The 17,522-nt window shown below is 42.5% G+C and overlaps 2 protein-coding genes across 3 annotated transcripts in view; one reads left to right on the forward strand and one right to left on the reverse strand.

Moving 5' to 3' along the window:
* Positions 1–35: 35 nt before the first annotated feature.
* CDC23 (cell division cycle 23) overlaps positions 36–17,522 on the reverse strand; it is a 29,453-nt gene continuing 11,966 nt past the window's right edge. Inside the window, exons 10-16 of one of the 2 annotated variants that reach the window (XM_059888110.1) lie at positions 13,663–13,816; positions 13,289–13,408; positions 12,619–12,694; positions 12,240–12,301; positions 10,762–10,840; positions 10,565–10,684; positions 36–1,166 (exon numbers count right to left, since the gene is read on the reverse strand). In XM_059888110.1, coding sequence (XP_059744093.1) covers positions 1,140–1,166; positions 10,565–10,684; positions 10,762–10,840; positions 12,240–12,301; positions 12,619–12,694; positions 13,289–13,408; positions 13,663–13,816 — 638 coding nt within the window. In that variant the 3' untranslated portion in view covers positions 36–1,139. Of the gene's footprint in view, positions 1,167–9,376; positions 10,364–10,564; positions 10,685–10,761; positions 10,841–12,239; positions 12,302–12,618; positions 12,695–13,288; positions 13,409–13,662; positions 13,817–17,522 lie in introns of those variants that run through there. The other variant, NM_001080266.1, reaches the window with a different exon arrangement.
* Positions 477–8,875, forward strand: KIF20A (kinesin family member 20A). The gene is given in 19 exon segments (NM_001046288.2): positions 477–536; positions 999–1,181; positions 2,514–2,603; positions 2,705–2,824; positions 3,672–3,810; positions 3,911–4,098; positions 4,184–4,313; positions 4,494–4,688; positions 4,792–4,903; positions 5,008–5,076; positions 5,295–5,438; positions 5,582–5,747; positions 5,858–6,022; positions 6,152–6,291; positions 6,427–6,529; positions 6,796–6,991; positions 7,233–7,324; positions 7,550–7,687; positions 8,313–8,875. Coding segments are annotated over 18 exon segments (2,667 nt in total). The 5' UTR covers positions 477–536; positions 999–1,019; the 3' UTR covers positions 8,631–8,875.

Consider the following 17,522-nt stretch of genomic DNA (forward strand, 5'->3'; position numbering starts at 1 on the left):
TCTGGCTGAATTGAAGCCCAAGGAATTCTGGGAAATAGAGTTCCAGCGTTTATTCGCGGTGCATCCTGGGAAATGTAGCCCCCTGTCCCCACCCTAAGATGAACTAGCGCCCAAAATCAGGTATTCTTGTGAGTTCCTGGGAAGGAATGTGCGAAAGAACAGAGAATGGTGGCTGAAGCCTTAGGATTTCCTTCAGGCTTTTTAGAAAAGAAATGCCTAGGGTTCAAGAAAAACTGATAAACCGAAGTTCCAGTTGACGCAGCTCCAAAATCCGACAGTTGGTAACCCGTCCCACATTTGAGCAGAGAGGTCAAGCCGAAGAAAACTGTTTCCGGGTTTCGCCCGCCCCCTTGCACTGATTGGTAGGTGCAAGCTTCGCTATCTGATTGGCCGAACGAACGCAGCGCGCAATTTAAAACATTGTATCAGTAACAAAGGTGCGCTTCGTGGGTGGAGTTGTGCTCTCAAGCTGCGAAAGTCCAGTTTCGGCTGTGGGGTGTGAGTGAGCCGGTACCGTAGAAGTGTGGCGTCTTTAGGTGAGTGTGCGGCTGTACTTGAGCCAAGTTGGGGCACCTTTGCTCTGGCGGATTAGGCGTTCAGAAAGCGGAACTGCCGCTATTTCTGTTTTTCTTAATAATTCTGTCCTCACCGTGGGCCTAGGGGCGAGGTTTAGAGAATGAGCCTAGGGCTACTGACACGGCTTGAGGGAGGCTCCCTGCTTGGAACTTGGCCTTATGTTTTCGGAGTTAGATATCTGTTCATTCCTGTTTGCGGTCCGAAATGCTGCCTCAGATTGGATTAAATGATTAACTCTTTCTCTCTTTCCCGTTTGCTGGTAGTTGAAAGGAAAAGGGAGTAGGAATTCAGGCAGCGAGACTAGGTTGTCCTGGGGCCAGGGAGTTGTTTCTTACCTAGAAAAGAGGCTGAATTCTTCAGAATTCTTCAGCCCCTTTTATCCCTTAAGGTTCTCCTCCCTACCCACTCTTGTCTCTTTTTAGACCTAAACTGCCCCTGCTGACATGTCGCAAGGGATCCTTTCTCCACCAGCTGGCTTGCTGTCCGATGAGGAGGTCGTAGTCTCCCCCATGTTTGAGTCCACAGCTGCAGATTTGGGATCCGTGATACGCAAGGATCTGCTGTCAGACTGCTCTGTCATCTCCACCTCCCTGGAAGACAAGCAGGTAAAGGAGTTGAAGAGTGGCTTGGAGACTGAAAGTGATATAATCAGCCTACTAGTTGTCCATACAGAGAAGCATGAGGTAAAAAACCCAGGAATTCTAGAGTTTGACAGGTCAACTCAAAATTAAGAGCATGATAAGTAAAAAATGTACAGTTGTGTGTCCATAAGAAAGCTATTAATTGCGTTGCATTAATGAAACTGAACGCTTACTCTCAGTTTATCCTGTGAGGAAAGGCAGTCGTCGTCTCTCCTTCACCATGAGGCCCAGACGTTTTAGTTAATTTGCACAAGTTCATATCACCATTACGTAGGTGAAATGTACATTCAGGTTTTAATATCAACCATAGCTTCCATTTAAGGAAACTTTCTTTCTGCTGAGCTGTTTCTCAGGTGCAGCATTATGGATGTTTGGAGCCATAATTCTTTGTTATAGGGGGCTATCCTGTGCAATTTAAGATGTTAAGCAGCATTCCTGGCTTCTACCCACTAGAATTCAGTAGATCCTTCCCATTTGTGACAACCACGATACCTGTCCTAACATTATTAAATGTCTCTTGAAAGGGAAATGCCCGTAATTGAGAACAGCTCCACTCAGAAGTCTTCTCTTCTGTAGAAGTTTCATGAGAGCAGAAGCCTTGGTAATATTCTTCACTGTGGGCTACCAGAGCCTCTTAGAATTTCTAGGCCAGAGTAGACGTCTATAAATATTTGTTAAATGAACGTGGTGGGTGTGATTATTTAAGATCTAATAGTTACTAAATGATGAAACTGGGACTCAAATTCAGGTATGTCTGCCTCCAAAGTGCTTAACTGGGTCTTCCTAGGGGTACTAATGGTAAAGAAGCCACCTGCCAATGCAAGAGACGTAAGAGACATGGGTTCAATCCCTGGGCTGGGAAGATCCCCTGGAGGAGAGCATGGCAACCCACTCCAGTATTCTTGCCTGGAAAATTCCATGGACAGAGGAACCTGGCAGGCTGTGGTTCATAGTGTCAGAGTCGGACACAAGCGGCTTAGCACACATGGAAAGTGCTTCACTACTGTGTTTTGCTATAATATCACACACTGATTTTTGTATCAGTCAGCCACTTCTGATGCAGATAATCTGTGGTAAGCCAAGTTTTCAGGATACTGAAGAGACAAGGAATGGTGCTTAAGTACTGAAAAACTCCATGTGGGTTGGAATGATTATGGAACCAGAGTAACGGCACAGAGTCATCTGAAGTTAATTGGGATAGTGTTAGCATGATTCCCAGAAACTATGTTGTGTTTGCCTATCTGCTCAGAAGTAACTGAGATTAATCTGTGATTCTGACTGGGAATTCTACTACAGGTTCCATCTGAAGATGGTACAGAGAAGGTGAAAGTATACCTGAGGGTCAGGCCCTTGTTACCTTCAGAGTTAGAACGACAGGAGGATCAGGTATGTTTCTGAGGAGGGAGGATTTAAAAGAAGGAATGATACGTACAACAGAGGTTCCCAGGATTGTTTCCTTTTGTGACAACTGTTTTCCCCCATCTCAGGGTTGTGTCTGTATTGAGAATATGGAGACCCTTGCCCTTCAGGCACCCAAGGACTCTTTTGCCCAGAAGAGCAACGAGCGAGGAATTGGACAGGCCACCCACAGATTCACCTTTTCCCAGGTATGGAGTTACTGATATGTGAACAAGGGACCAACATGTAGGAGCAGCTATATTCCCTCTTCAGAAGGAAAGCATTTTACTTGACTGAGTTCATTATATATGCATGTCTACGGTTTGGGGGACCCTTATGTGTTGTCAGTCATGTACTTTATATACATTAATTCCCAACAACTCTGTTGTTACTATCATCACTGTCCCTATTTTCCGGGTAAGGATATTGTGACTCATTGAATATAATGTTCCTGAGGCCATGTACTAGTCATTGTTAGAGTTAGGACTTGAATCTAGATTCATCTACCAAGCCCATGCTTGTGACCATTATGTTGCTCCATATTGTGTGCAGCATTGGACTTAGCGGATAGCATTCTGTAAGTATTTATTGATTTGGATGAAAGATGGACTGGCAGAGAGTATTTAGGCAGCAACTGGTAGCACTGCAGGAAGAAGCTGCTTGAGTAGTCTCCAGAGCCAACCACCCAGGAAGGGATGTATTTTCTGGCTTGGCACAGGGAAAAGTGGGAGATGAAGGATGCTGCTGCTGCTGCTAAGTCGCTTCAGTCATGTCCAATTCTGTGCGACCCCATAGATGGCAGCCCACCAGGCTCCCCTGTCCCTGGGATTCTCCAGGCAAGAATACTGGAGTGGGTTGCCATTTCCTTCTCCAATGCAAGAAAGTAAAACGTGAAAGTGAAGTTGCTCAGTCATGTCTGACTCTTAGTGACCCCATGGACTGCAGCCTACCAGGCTCCTCCATCCATGGGATTTTCCAGGCAAGAGTACTGGAGTGGGGTGCCATTGCCTTCTCCAGATGAAGGATGGGTCTCTGAGAAATTGGGTCTATCCCTAGATCTTTGGACCAGAAGTGGGACAGGCATCTTTCTTCAACCTGACTGTGAAGGAGATGGTAAAGGATGTACTTAAAGGACAGAACTGGCTCATCTATACATATGGAGTCACCAACTCAGGGAAAACCTACACAATTCAAGGTGAGTATTAGGCCTCACAGAACTGCTGATTGTCTTTGGCTTTTGATGCTCTGAGTTGAACAGTGCTTGCTGCAACTGTCCATCTTTTGCATGCCTCCAGGTACCATCAAGGATGGTGGGATCCTGCCTAGGTCCCTGGCTCTGATCTTCAATAGCCTCCAAGGCCAGCTTCATCCAACACCTAATCTGAAGCCCTTGTTCTCCAATGAGGTAATGTGGCTAGACAGCAAGCAGATCCGGCAGGAGGAATTAAAGAAACTGGCCCTACTAAATGGAGGCCTCCAAGAGGTAAAGTGTTGGTATTCATAGAGGCAGGGATAGGGGACAAACCTCCAGAAAGTTTTATGCATATCTTATCCCTGGACCCCTCCAGGAGGAGCTGTCCACCTCCTTAAAGAAAAGTGTCTACATTGACAGCCGGATGGGTACCAGCACCAGCTTTGACAGTGGCATCGCAGGGCTCTCCTCCAGTAGCCAGTTTCCCAGCAGTAGCCAGCTGGATGGTATGTACCATGACTGGGCTCTGTGCCAATTAACAGTAGGAACCCATTTTCTGCTCCCCAAAACTCCAAGGGTACAGATTAGAGGTTGCAAACTGAGTTCCACTTTCTGAGGCCCCTGCAGGCTAAAGGAGAGGTGGATTACCCTTGAGTTGATCCTCTGGACATTGGCTTTTTCCCCAGAAATGAGTCACCGATGGGCACAACCAGACACTGTCCCTGTAAGTGTCCCTGCAGATCTTCGCTTCTCCATCTGGATCTCCTTCTTTGAGATCTACAATGAACTGCTTTATGACCTGTTAGAACCGCCTAGCCAGCAGCGCAAGAGGCAGACTCTGCGGCTGTGTGAGGATCAGAATGGCAATCCCTACGTAAAAGGTATGGGAAAACAGTGGCTGGCATGAACCCTGGAGGGGACCTTGGGAGAGACTTGGAAAAGAGTTAGGTGCTCCCATCTTATGTATGCCCATCTTTACATCAGATCTCAATTGGATTCATGTTCAGGATGCTGAGGAGGCCTGGAAACTCCTGAAAGTGGGTCGTAAAAACCAGAGCTTTGCCAGCACCCACCTGAACCAGAACTCTAGCCGCAGGTTAGTAGGTTAATGAGTCAGCCTTTCACTGTGTTTCAGGAAACATTAGTCCTCCACCTGATCATAGAAGATATGCAGTGACTTTTATTTTTTTTAACTTCTAGTCATAGCATCTTCTCAATCCGGATCCTGCACCTTCAGGGGGAAGGAGATATAATCCCCAAGATTAGCGAGTAAGTTTTTCCATTTAGAAATTTGGGCTTTGGGGCCATAAATGGTGGTTGGGGGAGGGGACAAGGCAGTCCTCAAAGGAATTATTTCCATTAGATTCATGTTCTCTTTCCTTGGGTACAGAGTTTCTTCACAGGCCCTCCCCTCCCTAGAACTATATGAAGGGGCTAAAAAGCATATAACATGGGGCCCTAATGTCAGATCCTGTCCATCACTCAAGGTTATCACTCTGTGATCTCGCTGGCTCAGAGCGCTGCAAAGATCAAAAGAGTGGTGAGCGGCTGAAGGAAGCAGGAAACATTAACACTTCTCTGCACACCCTGGGCCGCTGTATCGCTGCCCTGCGCCAAAACCAGCAGAACCGGTAAGCTTTTCACTGCAAGCCAGGATGGCCTGGCACTCTGCAGTTTGCTAAAAGACTTCCTGATCATCACAGGGGCTAGTGCTAGTATCTCCTCAGGGGCTAGAGCTCTGCTCACAGCACTATTCTCTTTAATTCCCTGCCAGCTCAAAGCAGAACCTGGTTCCCTTCCGTGACAGCAAGCTGACTCGAGTGTTCCAAGGCTTCTTCACAGGCCGAGGCCGCTCCTGCATGATTGTCAATGTGAATCCCTGTGCGTCTACCTATGATGAGACTCTTCACGTGGCCAAGTTCTCAGCCATTGCTAGCCAGGTGCGAAGCTATAGGTGTGATGATTGTGCTCACTTTGGGCTGGTACCTGTACTTCAGAAAGCAACTAGGAACTAGTAATGGATTCGATTAAGATTTTTTTCCCCTCACAGCTTGTGCATGCTCCACCTGTGCAACTTGGATTTCCATCGATACATTCATTCCTCAAGGAACACAGTCTGCGCGCTTCTCCCAGCTTAGAGACTGGAGCTAAGACTGACCCAGGCCTTGGTGATGACATTGAAAATGAAGTTGACATCTCCACATATGGGAAGGAGGTGAGAATGCAAGAAAACTTTGGTGCAGCGGCTTGATGGCTATACATTTTCCATGCTATGTGCCAAGTGGACCTGTACCTTTTTAGGGCATGGACTTCTGATAACCTCTGACCTGTGTGTCCCTCCTAGGAGCTCCTACAGGTGGTAGAAGCCATGAAAGCACTGCTTTTAAAAGAACGGCAGGAAAAGTTGCGGCTGGAGGTGCAGCTCCGTGATGAAATTTGCAATGAGATGGTGGAGCAGATGCAACAACGAGAACAGTGGTGCAGGTACCAGCCGAGTAACCCCTCTTGTTCTAGACCGTAGGGTAGGAAGTAGAGACTAGGATGGAGTAGTGCCTCAAGATCTGCTTTCCAAGCTCACTCCTCAGAATCTGCACTGACTTCTCTTTTCTCCTCTGACAGTGAACATTTGGACACACAAAAGGAACTACTAGAGGAACTGTATGAAGACAAACTAACAATCCTCAAGGAGTCACTGACAAGTTTTTACCAAGAAGAACTTCAGGTGAGTTGCCCTGAACCAGCCCCAAGTAGCTGCTCAGATTCCCATCGCTAGCTTGCCTGAGATAAAGTAGGGGCGGAATGTGTAATTCACCTTTCTCTTGTCTCCTTAGTGCTTTATGTCAATCTGTGTTTGATGAACTGATTTAGAGTTTGGCCAAGAAATGGTGTAAATGCTAATTTACAGGGAAATTTTTGTTCATTCTTCAGTCATCTATACCTGTAGGATTCATCTGACTCTGAACAGAATTGTGTTCTGTTTCCCTTTAGGAGCGAGATGAGAAGATTAAAGAGCTAGAAGCTCTCCTGCAGGAAGCCAGACAGCAGCAAGTGGCCCATCAACCCTCAGGGTCTGAACTGTCCCTACGGCGGTCACAAAGATTGACTTCTGTTTCCACCCAGCAGTTCCACGAGATTAAAGCTAAACTGGAACAATGCAAAGCAGAGCTAAACTCCACCACTGAAGGTGAGGAGGGAGAGAGGGCAGGAAGCAGAAGTATTTCAGGGAAAGCTGTTCTTCAAACTTGGGCCTTCTGGGGCCAACTCCAGCATAATTTCCTTGACTGCCAAGCTACATCCCCCTGACGTTTCATTCTGGGATGCACATGGCCTCACTTGTTATGTTTTTTGAATACTACTGTTAATTCAGTTAAAGAGTCCAAGGCTAGAAAGCCTACACATGTGAGGTTATTGTTTCTTTCCTTCAGAGTTGCAGAAGTACCAGAAAATGTTAGAACCCCCACCCTCAGCCAAGCCTTTCATCGTTGATGTGGACAAGAAGTTAGAGGAGGGCCAGAAGGTAATTAGCTTTCTCCGTTACCAAAGCTCTCACCTAAGACAGTTTCCAGCACTGTATCCCTGATTTATGTGAGGACAAGATGCTTTCTGTGCCATCCTGGAGTGGCTACTGCATTCTTACGGCTAGCCTTCTAATTTTACTTCTCTCCAGATGGTTCTCTGACTCCTATAGATCACTTGGCGTGATGTCTTGACCACAATTTGGTTCCTACTCTTCCTTTTTCAGAATATAAGGCTACTGCGGACAGAGCTTCAGAAACTTGGTGAGTCTCTCCAGTCAGCGGAAAGAGCCTGTTGCCACAACACTGGAGCAGGAAAACTTCGCCAAGCCTTGGCCACTTGTGATGACATCTTAATCAAACAGGTTGGGGCAGCCTATATATCACTTTCTCCCATCAGCCCATGTCAGAGTATATATGAGGAAGATAAAAAAGATTTTTAGGCTAATCTTTTAGTGAGGGGAGTTTCTCTTCTTGCAAAGTAACCATTCACTAAGTACAAGGCGTTATGCTAAGTAATTATAGGCTTTTTCTGTTATAACTGTCCTAGGGAGGGAGATACTACCATATTTCATCCAAGATGCTTAAACTGCAGGAAACCATAGTAAAACAAAACACTAACAATTAAGCTATGACACTGTCATCAATAAATGTACCCTGATTCCATCCAGATATATGGAAATGTAAAAAAATACATCCTAATTTGATACCCACCCAGGAACTGAGGCTCTTGGAGGTTAAGTAAAATTATTCAGGCTCATACCACCTGATGTGTTAGAAAGGTCCTTCTATTCAGTGCTATTTGTTTGGGTCTTAAAAACCAATACGCACCCCCCACACACACACCATTCAATTAAAGCTCTGACCATACAGAGCTAATCTTTGTAAAAAGAAGTTTTATTAACTATAGTGTGTATTACCTTGCCCTCTTGAGTTTCTCTAATAGATCAGACAGAAAATGTTTTCTATAACTCTGTTCATCTTCCTTAGGATCAGACACTGGCTGAGTTGCAGAATAATATGACACTAGTAAAACTGGACCTTCGGAAGAAGGCAGCATGCATCGCGGAGCAGTATCATACTGTGCTGAAACTCCAAGGCCAGGCTTCTACCAAAAAGCGCCTTGGTGCCAACCAGGAAAACCAGCAACCAAACCAACAGCCCCCAGGGAAGAAACCGTTTCTTCGTAACTTACTTCCCCGAACACCCACCTGCCAAAGTTCAACAGACTGCAGCCCTTATGCCCGAATCCTGCGCTCAAGGCGTTCCCCTTTACTCAAATCTGGGCCTTTCGGCAAAAAATACTAAGGTTGTGAGGAGACAGCACTCCCCACAGGTGGGTCTGCTGCTCAGTTTAAGAAACAGGTTTCTTTAAAGCTTTACCATATATATATACCAGAAACTCTATCTAAAATGCAATATTCAGACACTAGTAGTAGTTTTTCTCCCTTTTGTAATATAATCACCTATGTAATCGTACACTTTTTTACTTATATGGTTTCTGTGCACACAAAAGTTATATTAAAATAAAGATATTATTCACGTTTTATATCTGAATTCCAAATCTAGCATTATCATTGAAGTAAATTATAAAAGGGGCAGAAAAACTGAAAATCAAATATCATCCAGGCCCCTGGGAACTTTGCACAGGAATGGCAGTAGAGACCAGCAACTGGTATACAGCTAACCCAAGAAATCTTAGTAAGAAATGAATTCAAGAGATACTAGATATTCTAAACCTTCCTTAATAAAAAGTGAAGTGTCATATGTTAGGAGATGAATGGGTAACAGACTTGTTCTGGAAAAAGAATCAAGGAAGGCTGGGCCCTGAGCTCAGAATAACCCATAGTATCCACTGTACAAACCAATCACAGCAGACATAATCACAGCATATTACCTCCTACGGAACACACAAGCACAGGCCAGAAACTCTCCAAGAATACAGCAGAAATGATTACTTTTACCTTGTCTAACAGGTGAAGGTTAGAAAAAATCATTCTGCTGGAGATGGGGCGGGGGGGGGGGGGGGGAGACACAAACAATTACGTCAAAAATATTTATTAAAACAGACCGACTCAAAGAGTTTATTCTTATCTGTATAGTCACAAAAGTTACACACCCAAATATCTGTGAAACTCTGTAATCCTGTCTCCTTGCTCTGCTTTAGTAGGGGTATAGCTAACTCTAGACATGTTTCCCCTTAGTAGGGGCCATCAGTTCCACACTCAGTGAGTCCTTTTGCCCCTTTGTTCAACTCTACTTGTTACTTCCAATTTGAAAGTTTCTAGGAGACACCCCAAAATCATGTTTTGGAAGAATGTCTTCCTAGTGAGAACAAAAGTACAGCTAGAATCCATTTAAAACTAATCTCTGATATCAAAGTAGTCATGCTCAGCACATCAAAGAATGATGAGTCATGTCTGTCTATCCAGTGCCCTGACCTTCCTAGGGTATCCAGTGCCCTATTGTCAGCAGAGGGTAAAGTGGCAGGCTTTCTTCCTTGCCTTTCTAAAGAAATCTCCCACTCCCAGCAGCATTTAAATTTTGTTTCTGTAGACTTGCCTGTGCTAAAGTGCTGTTAAAGGGATGTTTTGTGGGGGTGCCAAAAGACCTGGGAAAAAGGCCAAGATCTGTAGCCACTCTAAACAGAAGGGAGATAGAAGTGCTTCAAACTGGCAGAAGACAGTATCTGTTCCTGCCAGTCTACTGTTCCTTCTGTCAGTCTACTCTGAAGGTGATTCTGTAAGCTGTCCCCAAGGAGTTGTAAAACAAAAAGAAATAAGGTCCTTGGAAAAATAGACATGGCTGTTCTTTACATGGAGATAAGGCTTAATATGGGTCTGGCAATGTTCTGGTTTGAAAGCAGCCAACTATGGCGTGACTGAAGACAGGTTGAGTGGAGAAACTCTGCGTGTGGGAGTGTTGTTAGCAGACAGTGAGGCAGGGAGGAAAAAGGGAGCAGGTATCTCAGTGGAGGGAGTCTCGCCTTGGTTCCGAAGCTGTAGGATTTGCCTGAGCAAGGCCTTACCTTCTTCCCGGGTCTGAAACAAGGTCAAGCAAATGTATCAAAATATATCCAAAGTTATTCTCAAAACCAGGTTCTAAAATACTGACTTATAAAGTTCCTCAGAACAAGGTAACCTCTCCACTCACCCTTTTAACCACCTTCTACCCCCAGATCACAGTAAAGTCATGTCCTCAAACTTAAAATCCAAGTCTTTCACTAAAGTACTGATACTTACATCATTGAATGCACAACACTTCTGAGCACAAGCTGAAGCTTCATCCCACAGCTTGCACTTAAAATAGTACTGGGCCAGATAGCGGAAAGCAGTGCTCTCCTCCAAGTGTTCCACTATTTCCTAGATAAGGAAAGCAGGAATGACTGAGGTGATAAGAATAAGATCAGCAACCCAATTCTCATGCTAATGACACATACCCCACATGAATAGATATCTTGGATATACTTGATGTAACACTGGGCTGCCTGTTCTGACTCAGTCAACTGTTCATGAAGCCTACAAAAGAAATCGGTCTTTAGGTACAAATCATATTGCAAAGCAAGCTAGAGATAAAAAAAAAAGTAAAAGCACACAAATAACATCAAAAAATGACAATATATAGACAAGTACAAATTTTGACATAAATGACACAGTGGGACCCAGAATAATATTAGTGCCCAGAAGTGATGGTTACTTCATCAAAGCTCCAAATCATTCTGCTTCTGGTGATGGAGGGAAAGTTAGTAAATACTTAAGCTGGATAACAAACCATTGCAAAAATTGCCTGGTAATACCCTGAGTAAGGTCAAAAAGATACCAAGCAATTCAGATTTTTTGTAAGAATCCAGAAAATAACTGGTAGGAATGAAACTGCATTTAAGAACCTCTTTCCCTATCATTTCTGAGTTATTCTGTATTTTTCTGGGGCTGAAGAGGAGACTGATACCTAAATGAGTTTCTCTAGACTGCTCTCACATAAAATTCCATTTCTTTCAATTAGTTCTTGAATTTTCCAAATGGGAAAACAATTCCCCTTCAAAAAGTACTAGCATTCTCTTGAGTCAAGATGACTAAGTTTCCAGATCAGTATTCATACACTGTACTACATCCCTGAGTTTGGCTTAAAACTCAACATTCAGAAAACTAAGATCATGGCATCTGGTCCCATCACTTCATGGCAAATAGATGGGGAAACAGTGGAAACAGTGACAGATTTTATTTTGGGGGGCTCCAAAATCACTGCAGATGGTGACTGCAGCCATGAAATTAAAAGACACTTGCTCCTTGGAAGAAAAGTTATGACCAACCTAGACAGCATATTAAAAAGCAGAGACATTACTTTGCCAACAAAGTCTAGTCAGAGCTACGGTTTTCCCAGCAGTCATGTATGGATGTGAGAGTTGGACCATAAAGAAAGCTGAGCGCCAAAGAATTAATGCTTTTGAACTGTGGTGTTGGAGAAGACTCTTGAGAGAGTCCCTTGGACAGCAAGGAGATCCAACCAGTCAGTCAATCCTAAAGGAAATCAGTCCTGAATTTTTATTGGAAGAACTGATGCTGAAGCTGAAACTCCAACACTTTGGCCACCTGATGCGAAGAACTGACACATTTGAAAAGACCCTGATGCTGGAAAGATTAAAGGTGGGAGGAGAAGGGGACGACAGAGGATGAGATGGTTGGATGGCATCACTGACTCGATGGACATGAGTTTGAGGAAACTCTGGGAGTTGGTGATGGACAGGGAGGCCCAGCGTGCTGCAGTCCATGGGGTCACAAAGATTTGGACACGACTGAGCAACTGAACTGAACATCCCCTCATTCATGTAGATGATGGATAAGAGGCTCTAGAACATGCAGCATCCACCTACCAGAGAAGCCAACAGAAATATAACTAACATTTCACTCTTTCACTCACTTTGCCAGTTTTACCAGAGCCATCTTTTCCACATCTCCCACGGCATAAGCTCTCCAATAGCACTGTCAATAAAGAAAGAAATAAACTAGTCACTTCAATCATTGCCCCATGTGCCATGACTCACGCAGGTCCTGCAATCCTCCTAGAAGTTCAGATTTAGAGAATACAAAGCATTTTTACTAGATCTGAGGCCCAGGCTACATATTAACATTCCCACTATGTCAGCCCTGCTTTGCTTTATACACACTATGAGCCTATAAATATTCAGACTTCCCTATGTAGACAGATACAAATGAAGGAAAATTAAGCACCAATAGCTCAACCCCTCATCCAAACATTAGGTTTCCACATAGATTCTCCAGAACCCAATTTCAGGTACCTTTTTGGCTTCCACTAGTTGATTAAGTTTCTCATAACATTCTCCTAAAGCAACCAGCATACGAGAATCATTGGGCCTGTGAGGAACGAAAAATAGGAAACCTGAGCAAAGACTTTAAAGATAACTGAAGTCCTCCCTTGAGGAACCACCACCACAACTGTTTCAAACCCATGAAAGGAATGGGCTTTAATCCAATACTTCGTATATTATTTTATGTGCACAATTATACTACTTTTTAAATTAATTAATTAATTTGGCTGCCTTGGGTCTTAGTTGCAGCATGGGGGGTCTTTGTTGCATCATGCAGGATCTCTCGTGGCAGTGCAGGGACTCAAGTTGTGATGCACAGGCTCAGTGGTTGTGGCGCTTGGGCTTAGTTGCTCCACAGCATGTGGGATCTTAGTTCTCCAACCACAGATCAAACCCACATCCCCTGCATTACAAGGCGGATTCTTGACTACCAGACCACCAGGGAAGTCCCCACAGTTATGCTATTAACATATTAGTAGAATACACTACATAAAAATGACCAAACAACATATGGCATGTTTAAACTTAGGTCTCCAAAAGTCAAAACCATTCACTGTGATTCTTTAGTAGCTATCAAAGAGAAAGAAAAGTGTCAGCCCTTCCCACAACAAACATATCATCAGGCGGCGGTCAGACTTACCGAAGCTGGTGGGCCCGTCTATAATAATAAAGGCAATAAAACGGCATCTTAAGGATTTCATAGGTCTGCCCAAGGCCATACCAGGCTCTGTAGTCCCGCTTATTGACCTCAATAGCATGCCTAAGAAATGGAAGAGAAAACTGGTAAGGAGGCAGAATCAAAGTTAGTGACTTGCAGACTCAATAAAGTCAAAGTGTCAGTTGCTCAGTTGTGTCCGACTCTCTTTGGACCCCACGGACTGTAGCCTGTCAGGCTCCTCTATCCATGGGCAAGGAAACTAGAGTGGGAAGCCATTTCTTTCTCCAGGTGATCTTCCCAGAGGTTCCTAAAATCACAACAATCTGCTCCACCTCACCCTCCAACTAAAACCTCACCTATAAGCCTGAATAGCAGCAGACGTATTCTTCATTTCCATGTACTCATGTCCCATTAGCGTCCAGGCCCCAAGATACCGAGGATTCAATTTCAAGGCTCTCTGGAAATACAAGGCTGCTTTCTCATGTTGAGAACGCAAACTATAATAATTGCCTGATTGGAAAAAAAAAAATATGTGAACAACTAGAAAGATTAAAATAAGTCACTAAAATAGGCAGCATTTTACAGGGTAGGCAAGAACTCATTCCCCCAAAGTCCTTGCAGAAAAGCCAAATTGTATAGGCAATATCATCATTTCCTTGGAAAATATCACACATTCTGTTTTTTTTTTTTTAAAAGTGTTTCCTAACACCACAAAAGTTTTCTTCATTGTATTTCCTCTGGATATTAGCATTATACATGTATTTTCTTAATAAAGGGTAAGATATTCCTAGAGTATGCTTCAGATTGGTAGTTTTCCAACTATCTTCCAAGGTCCCTAAGGAAGTACCTGAAAGGTTAAAAATGTAGAACTCTGAACTCCTCTCTTCCACAAGAATCAAGGAAGTTCTACTATCACTGGTCTTAAAAAGAGTATATGAAAGATTTTAGGATTCTGTTAAAAAATGTATTTGAAGAAAGGGAATAAAGATTATCTGACTTGTCTCAACTAGTAAATGCATAAATGAAATGTGGTATATATCCAGACAATGAAATACTTCTCGGCAGTAAAAAGAAAAGAACTACTGACATATGCTGCAACATGGACAAACCTCAAAAAACAGCTCTGTGAAAAAAGCCACATGATAAGACTAAATATTCCAAGATTCCATTTAAAATTTCTAGAAAGGGCAAAACTGCACACTCAAAAGGCAGATCTCCTGGGGATGGGAGTAGGACTGACTTAAAATAGACTCAAGAGAATTTGGGGTTATGATAGAATTTTCTAAACTGGATTATGATTATGGTTACACAACTTAATAAGTTAGCAAAAAACTCAATGAACTGTAAACTTAAAATGGGTAAATTTTATGGTACACAAATTATCCCTTAATAAAGCTATCTTTAATATATACCAATAAAATGGACAGCCTAGAAGAAATGGACACATTCCTAGAAATATATAATCTCCAAAAATTAAAACAGGAATAGAAAATATAAACAGACCAATTACCAGTAATAAAACTGAATCAGTAATAAAAAAATTCCCAACATACAAAAGTCTGGGACCAGATGGCTTCACAGATGAATTTTATCAAATATTTAGAAAAGAGCTAACAATTATTTTTCTTCAAATTATTCCCAAAAATTAGAGGAAGGAATATTTCCAAACTCATTCACAAAGCCAGCATCACCTTGATACCAAAACCAAAGATATCTCAAAAACAAGAAAATTACAAGCCAATATCACTAATGATCATAGACAAAAAAGTCCTCAAAGTATTTGCAAACTGAATTCAATAATACATTAAAAGGATCATACATCATGATCAAGTGGGATTCATCCCAGGGATACATGGATGGTTCAATACCTGCAAATTAATCAATGTGATATCAATTTTCATTAAAAAAAAATGAAAAATAAAAATTATATGATCATCTGTACAGAATCGCTATGTTGTATACCTGAAACCAATATAATATTGTAAATCAACTATACCTCAATTATTTTAAAAAGAAGAAAAAAATTAGAGACATACCAAGACTTCTGAATGATTTCTCAGGAGATATTGTTGAATGAGAAAAGTAAAATGCAGAGAAATGGGTACAGTATGATCCTATTTTTGTAAGCAAACAGCCCATTAAACCCTGCATCGTTGTTGTTTAGTCAACAAGTCATGTTCGACTCTTTTATGACCCCAGGGACTGTAGCCCACCAGGCTCCCCTATCCATGGGATTTCCCAGGCAAGAATACTGGAGTGGATTGTCGTTTCCTTCTCCAGGGGATCTTCCTCACACAGGGATTGAACCTGCCTCTCCAGCACTGGCGGGAGGATTCTTTACCACTGAGCCACCAGGGAAGCCCAAACCCCGCATATGTGTATGTATATTTTTTATGTGGTACCGGAACATGCTAACACAAGCATTTTAAAGGATGAAGGGTGCAGTGAGGGGGAAAAAAAACAAAACACCTCCTTTATGTAAAAACTGTATGTGCATAAACTAAATAAAAGGGTGGATTTAGATATATACATATACTAACTTACAGAGATCATGATAAACTGTCAAATGGAAAAAACAAATTGCGAGAAATTTTATGATTCCACTCTGGTAAAAAAACAAGTAATACTATTTCTATATATGCGTTTGTCTTTTTTTTAAAAAATTTGTCTAGATACAGCTGTCAGTTTGATTCAGGAGAAATCATTTATAACAACTGTCTGTATTACATAAGATCATATGTTGATATGATATGAATATCAACATAAGTTGATATTCATCTGGGAAAAAAGATGGGAGGTCTTTATGTACATAAAGATAGCTTTGCTTCTGTCACTGACTCAGAACCAGATACAGAAAAATAACCAAACTTTAAGCAGACTGTCCAAGGGTTAACTTCTGTAATAGAACAGAAGTGAAGCAGTGGTAGCAGGAGTATCAGCTTTAGCTACTAAAGGAGTCAGGATGACAAAAGAGATGCTAAGTAAGTCAGAATAGGCAAGTTCTGTGCAAAGATTAAGTAGATGAGCTTTTCTGACCAGTTGCAACAGCTACAATGTATTGTATAATTACAATGTGCTGGGCAACTTAACATTGTTATAAGTGCTTTGTATGTATTAATTTACTTAATCCTTAAAACAAACACATAAGACAAAGTTCTATTGATAAATCCCTTTATGGATGAGGAGAATTTAAATCCACTGTCATACAGCTAGTGAATAGCAAAACCAAGAGTTAAACTTGGGCAGTTTGGTTCCAGAGTCCAAATCTTCACCATGCTACACAGTAATAGATATATATACATATACACTCATTATATATATATATTTGTGTGTGTAAAGCTGCCTTCAGAGAGTAGAACTCCAGAAAAGATGCAAAAGGAAGCATTCCACTCACATCCAGACATAAAATCAGAAGCAAGAAATAAGTGGGGGTTTCTTGCCATCACTCTATTCATCACTCTACTGTTTCATTCTCTTTCAGGTCCTCAAGTTTCTTCTCTCTCCACCCTTTTTACTCCTTTCAATTCCTCTGAATTGGCTATAATATGGAAGCTGAAATATACTTTTTATCTTATCTAACGTTCCTTATTCTTAAAATAGGTGAGCTGAATTCAACAAACATTTATTGACCATATGTTAGGAACTTTGTTAGGCATTACAGATATACTGGGGGCAAAGGACAGGATGGCTCAGCAGTAAAGCATCTATCTGCAATGCTGGAGATGCCAGTTTGATCCCTGGGTCAGGAAGATTCCCTGGAGGAGGAAATGGCAACCCACTCCAGTATTCTTGCTGAGAGAATGCAATGGACAAAGGGGCCTGGTGGGCCACAGTTCAAGGGTTTGCGAAGAGTCAGACACAACTGAGTGTATACGCATGCATAGACATATTGAAGAGAAAACAAAAACAGTTCATTAAGAAGTTTACCAAAAATAAAAATAAATTTTAAAAGTTTACTAATCAATTATTTTCAAAAACAGATGGGAATTCGCTGGTAGTCCAGTGGTTAGGACTCCTTGCTCTCACTGCCAAAGGCCTGGCTTTAAACCCTGCTAGGGGAACTGCTGCTGCTGCTGCTGCTGCTAAGTCGCTTCAGTCGTGTCCAACTCTGTGCGACCCCAGGGATGGCAGCCCTTCAGGCTCCTCCATCCCTGGGATTCTCCAGGCAAGAACACTGGAGTGGGCTACCATTTCCTTCTCCAATGCATGAAAGTGA

This window comes from Bos taurus, chromosome 7 (assembly GCF_002263795.3).
Source record: "Bos taurus isolate L1 Dominette 01449 registration number 42190680 breed Hereford chromosome 7, ARS-UCD2.0, whole genome shotgun sequence".
Lineage (NCBI taxonomy): Eukaryota > Metazoa > Chordata > Mammalia > Artiodactyla > Bovidae > Bos > Bos taurus.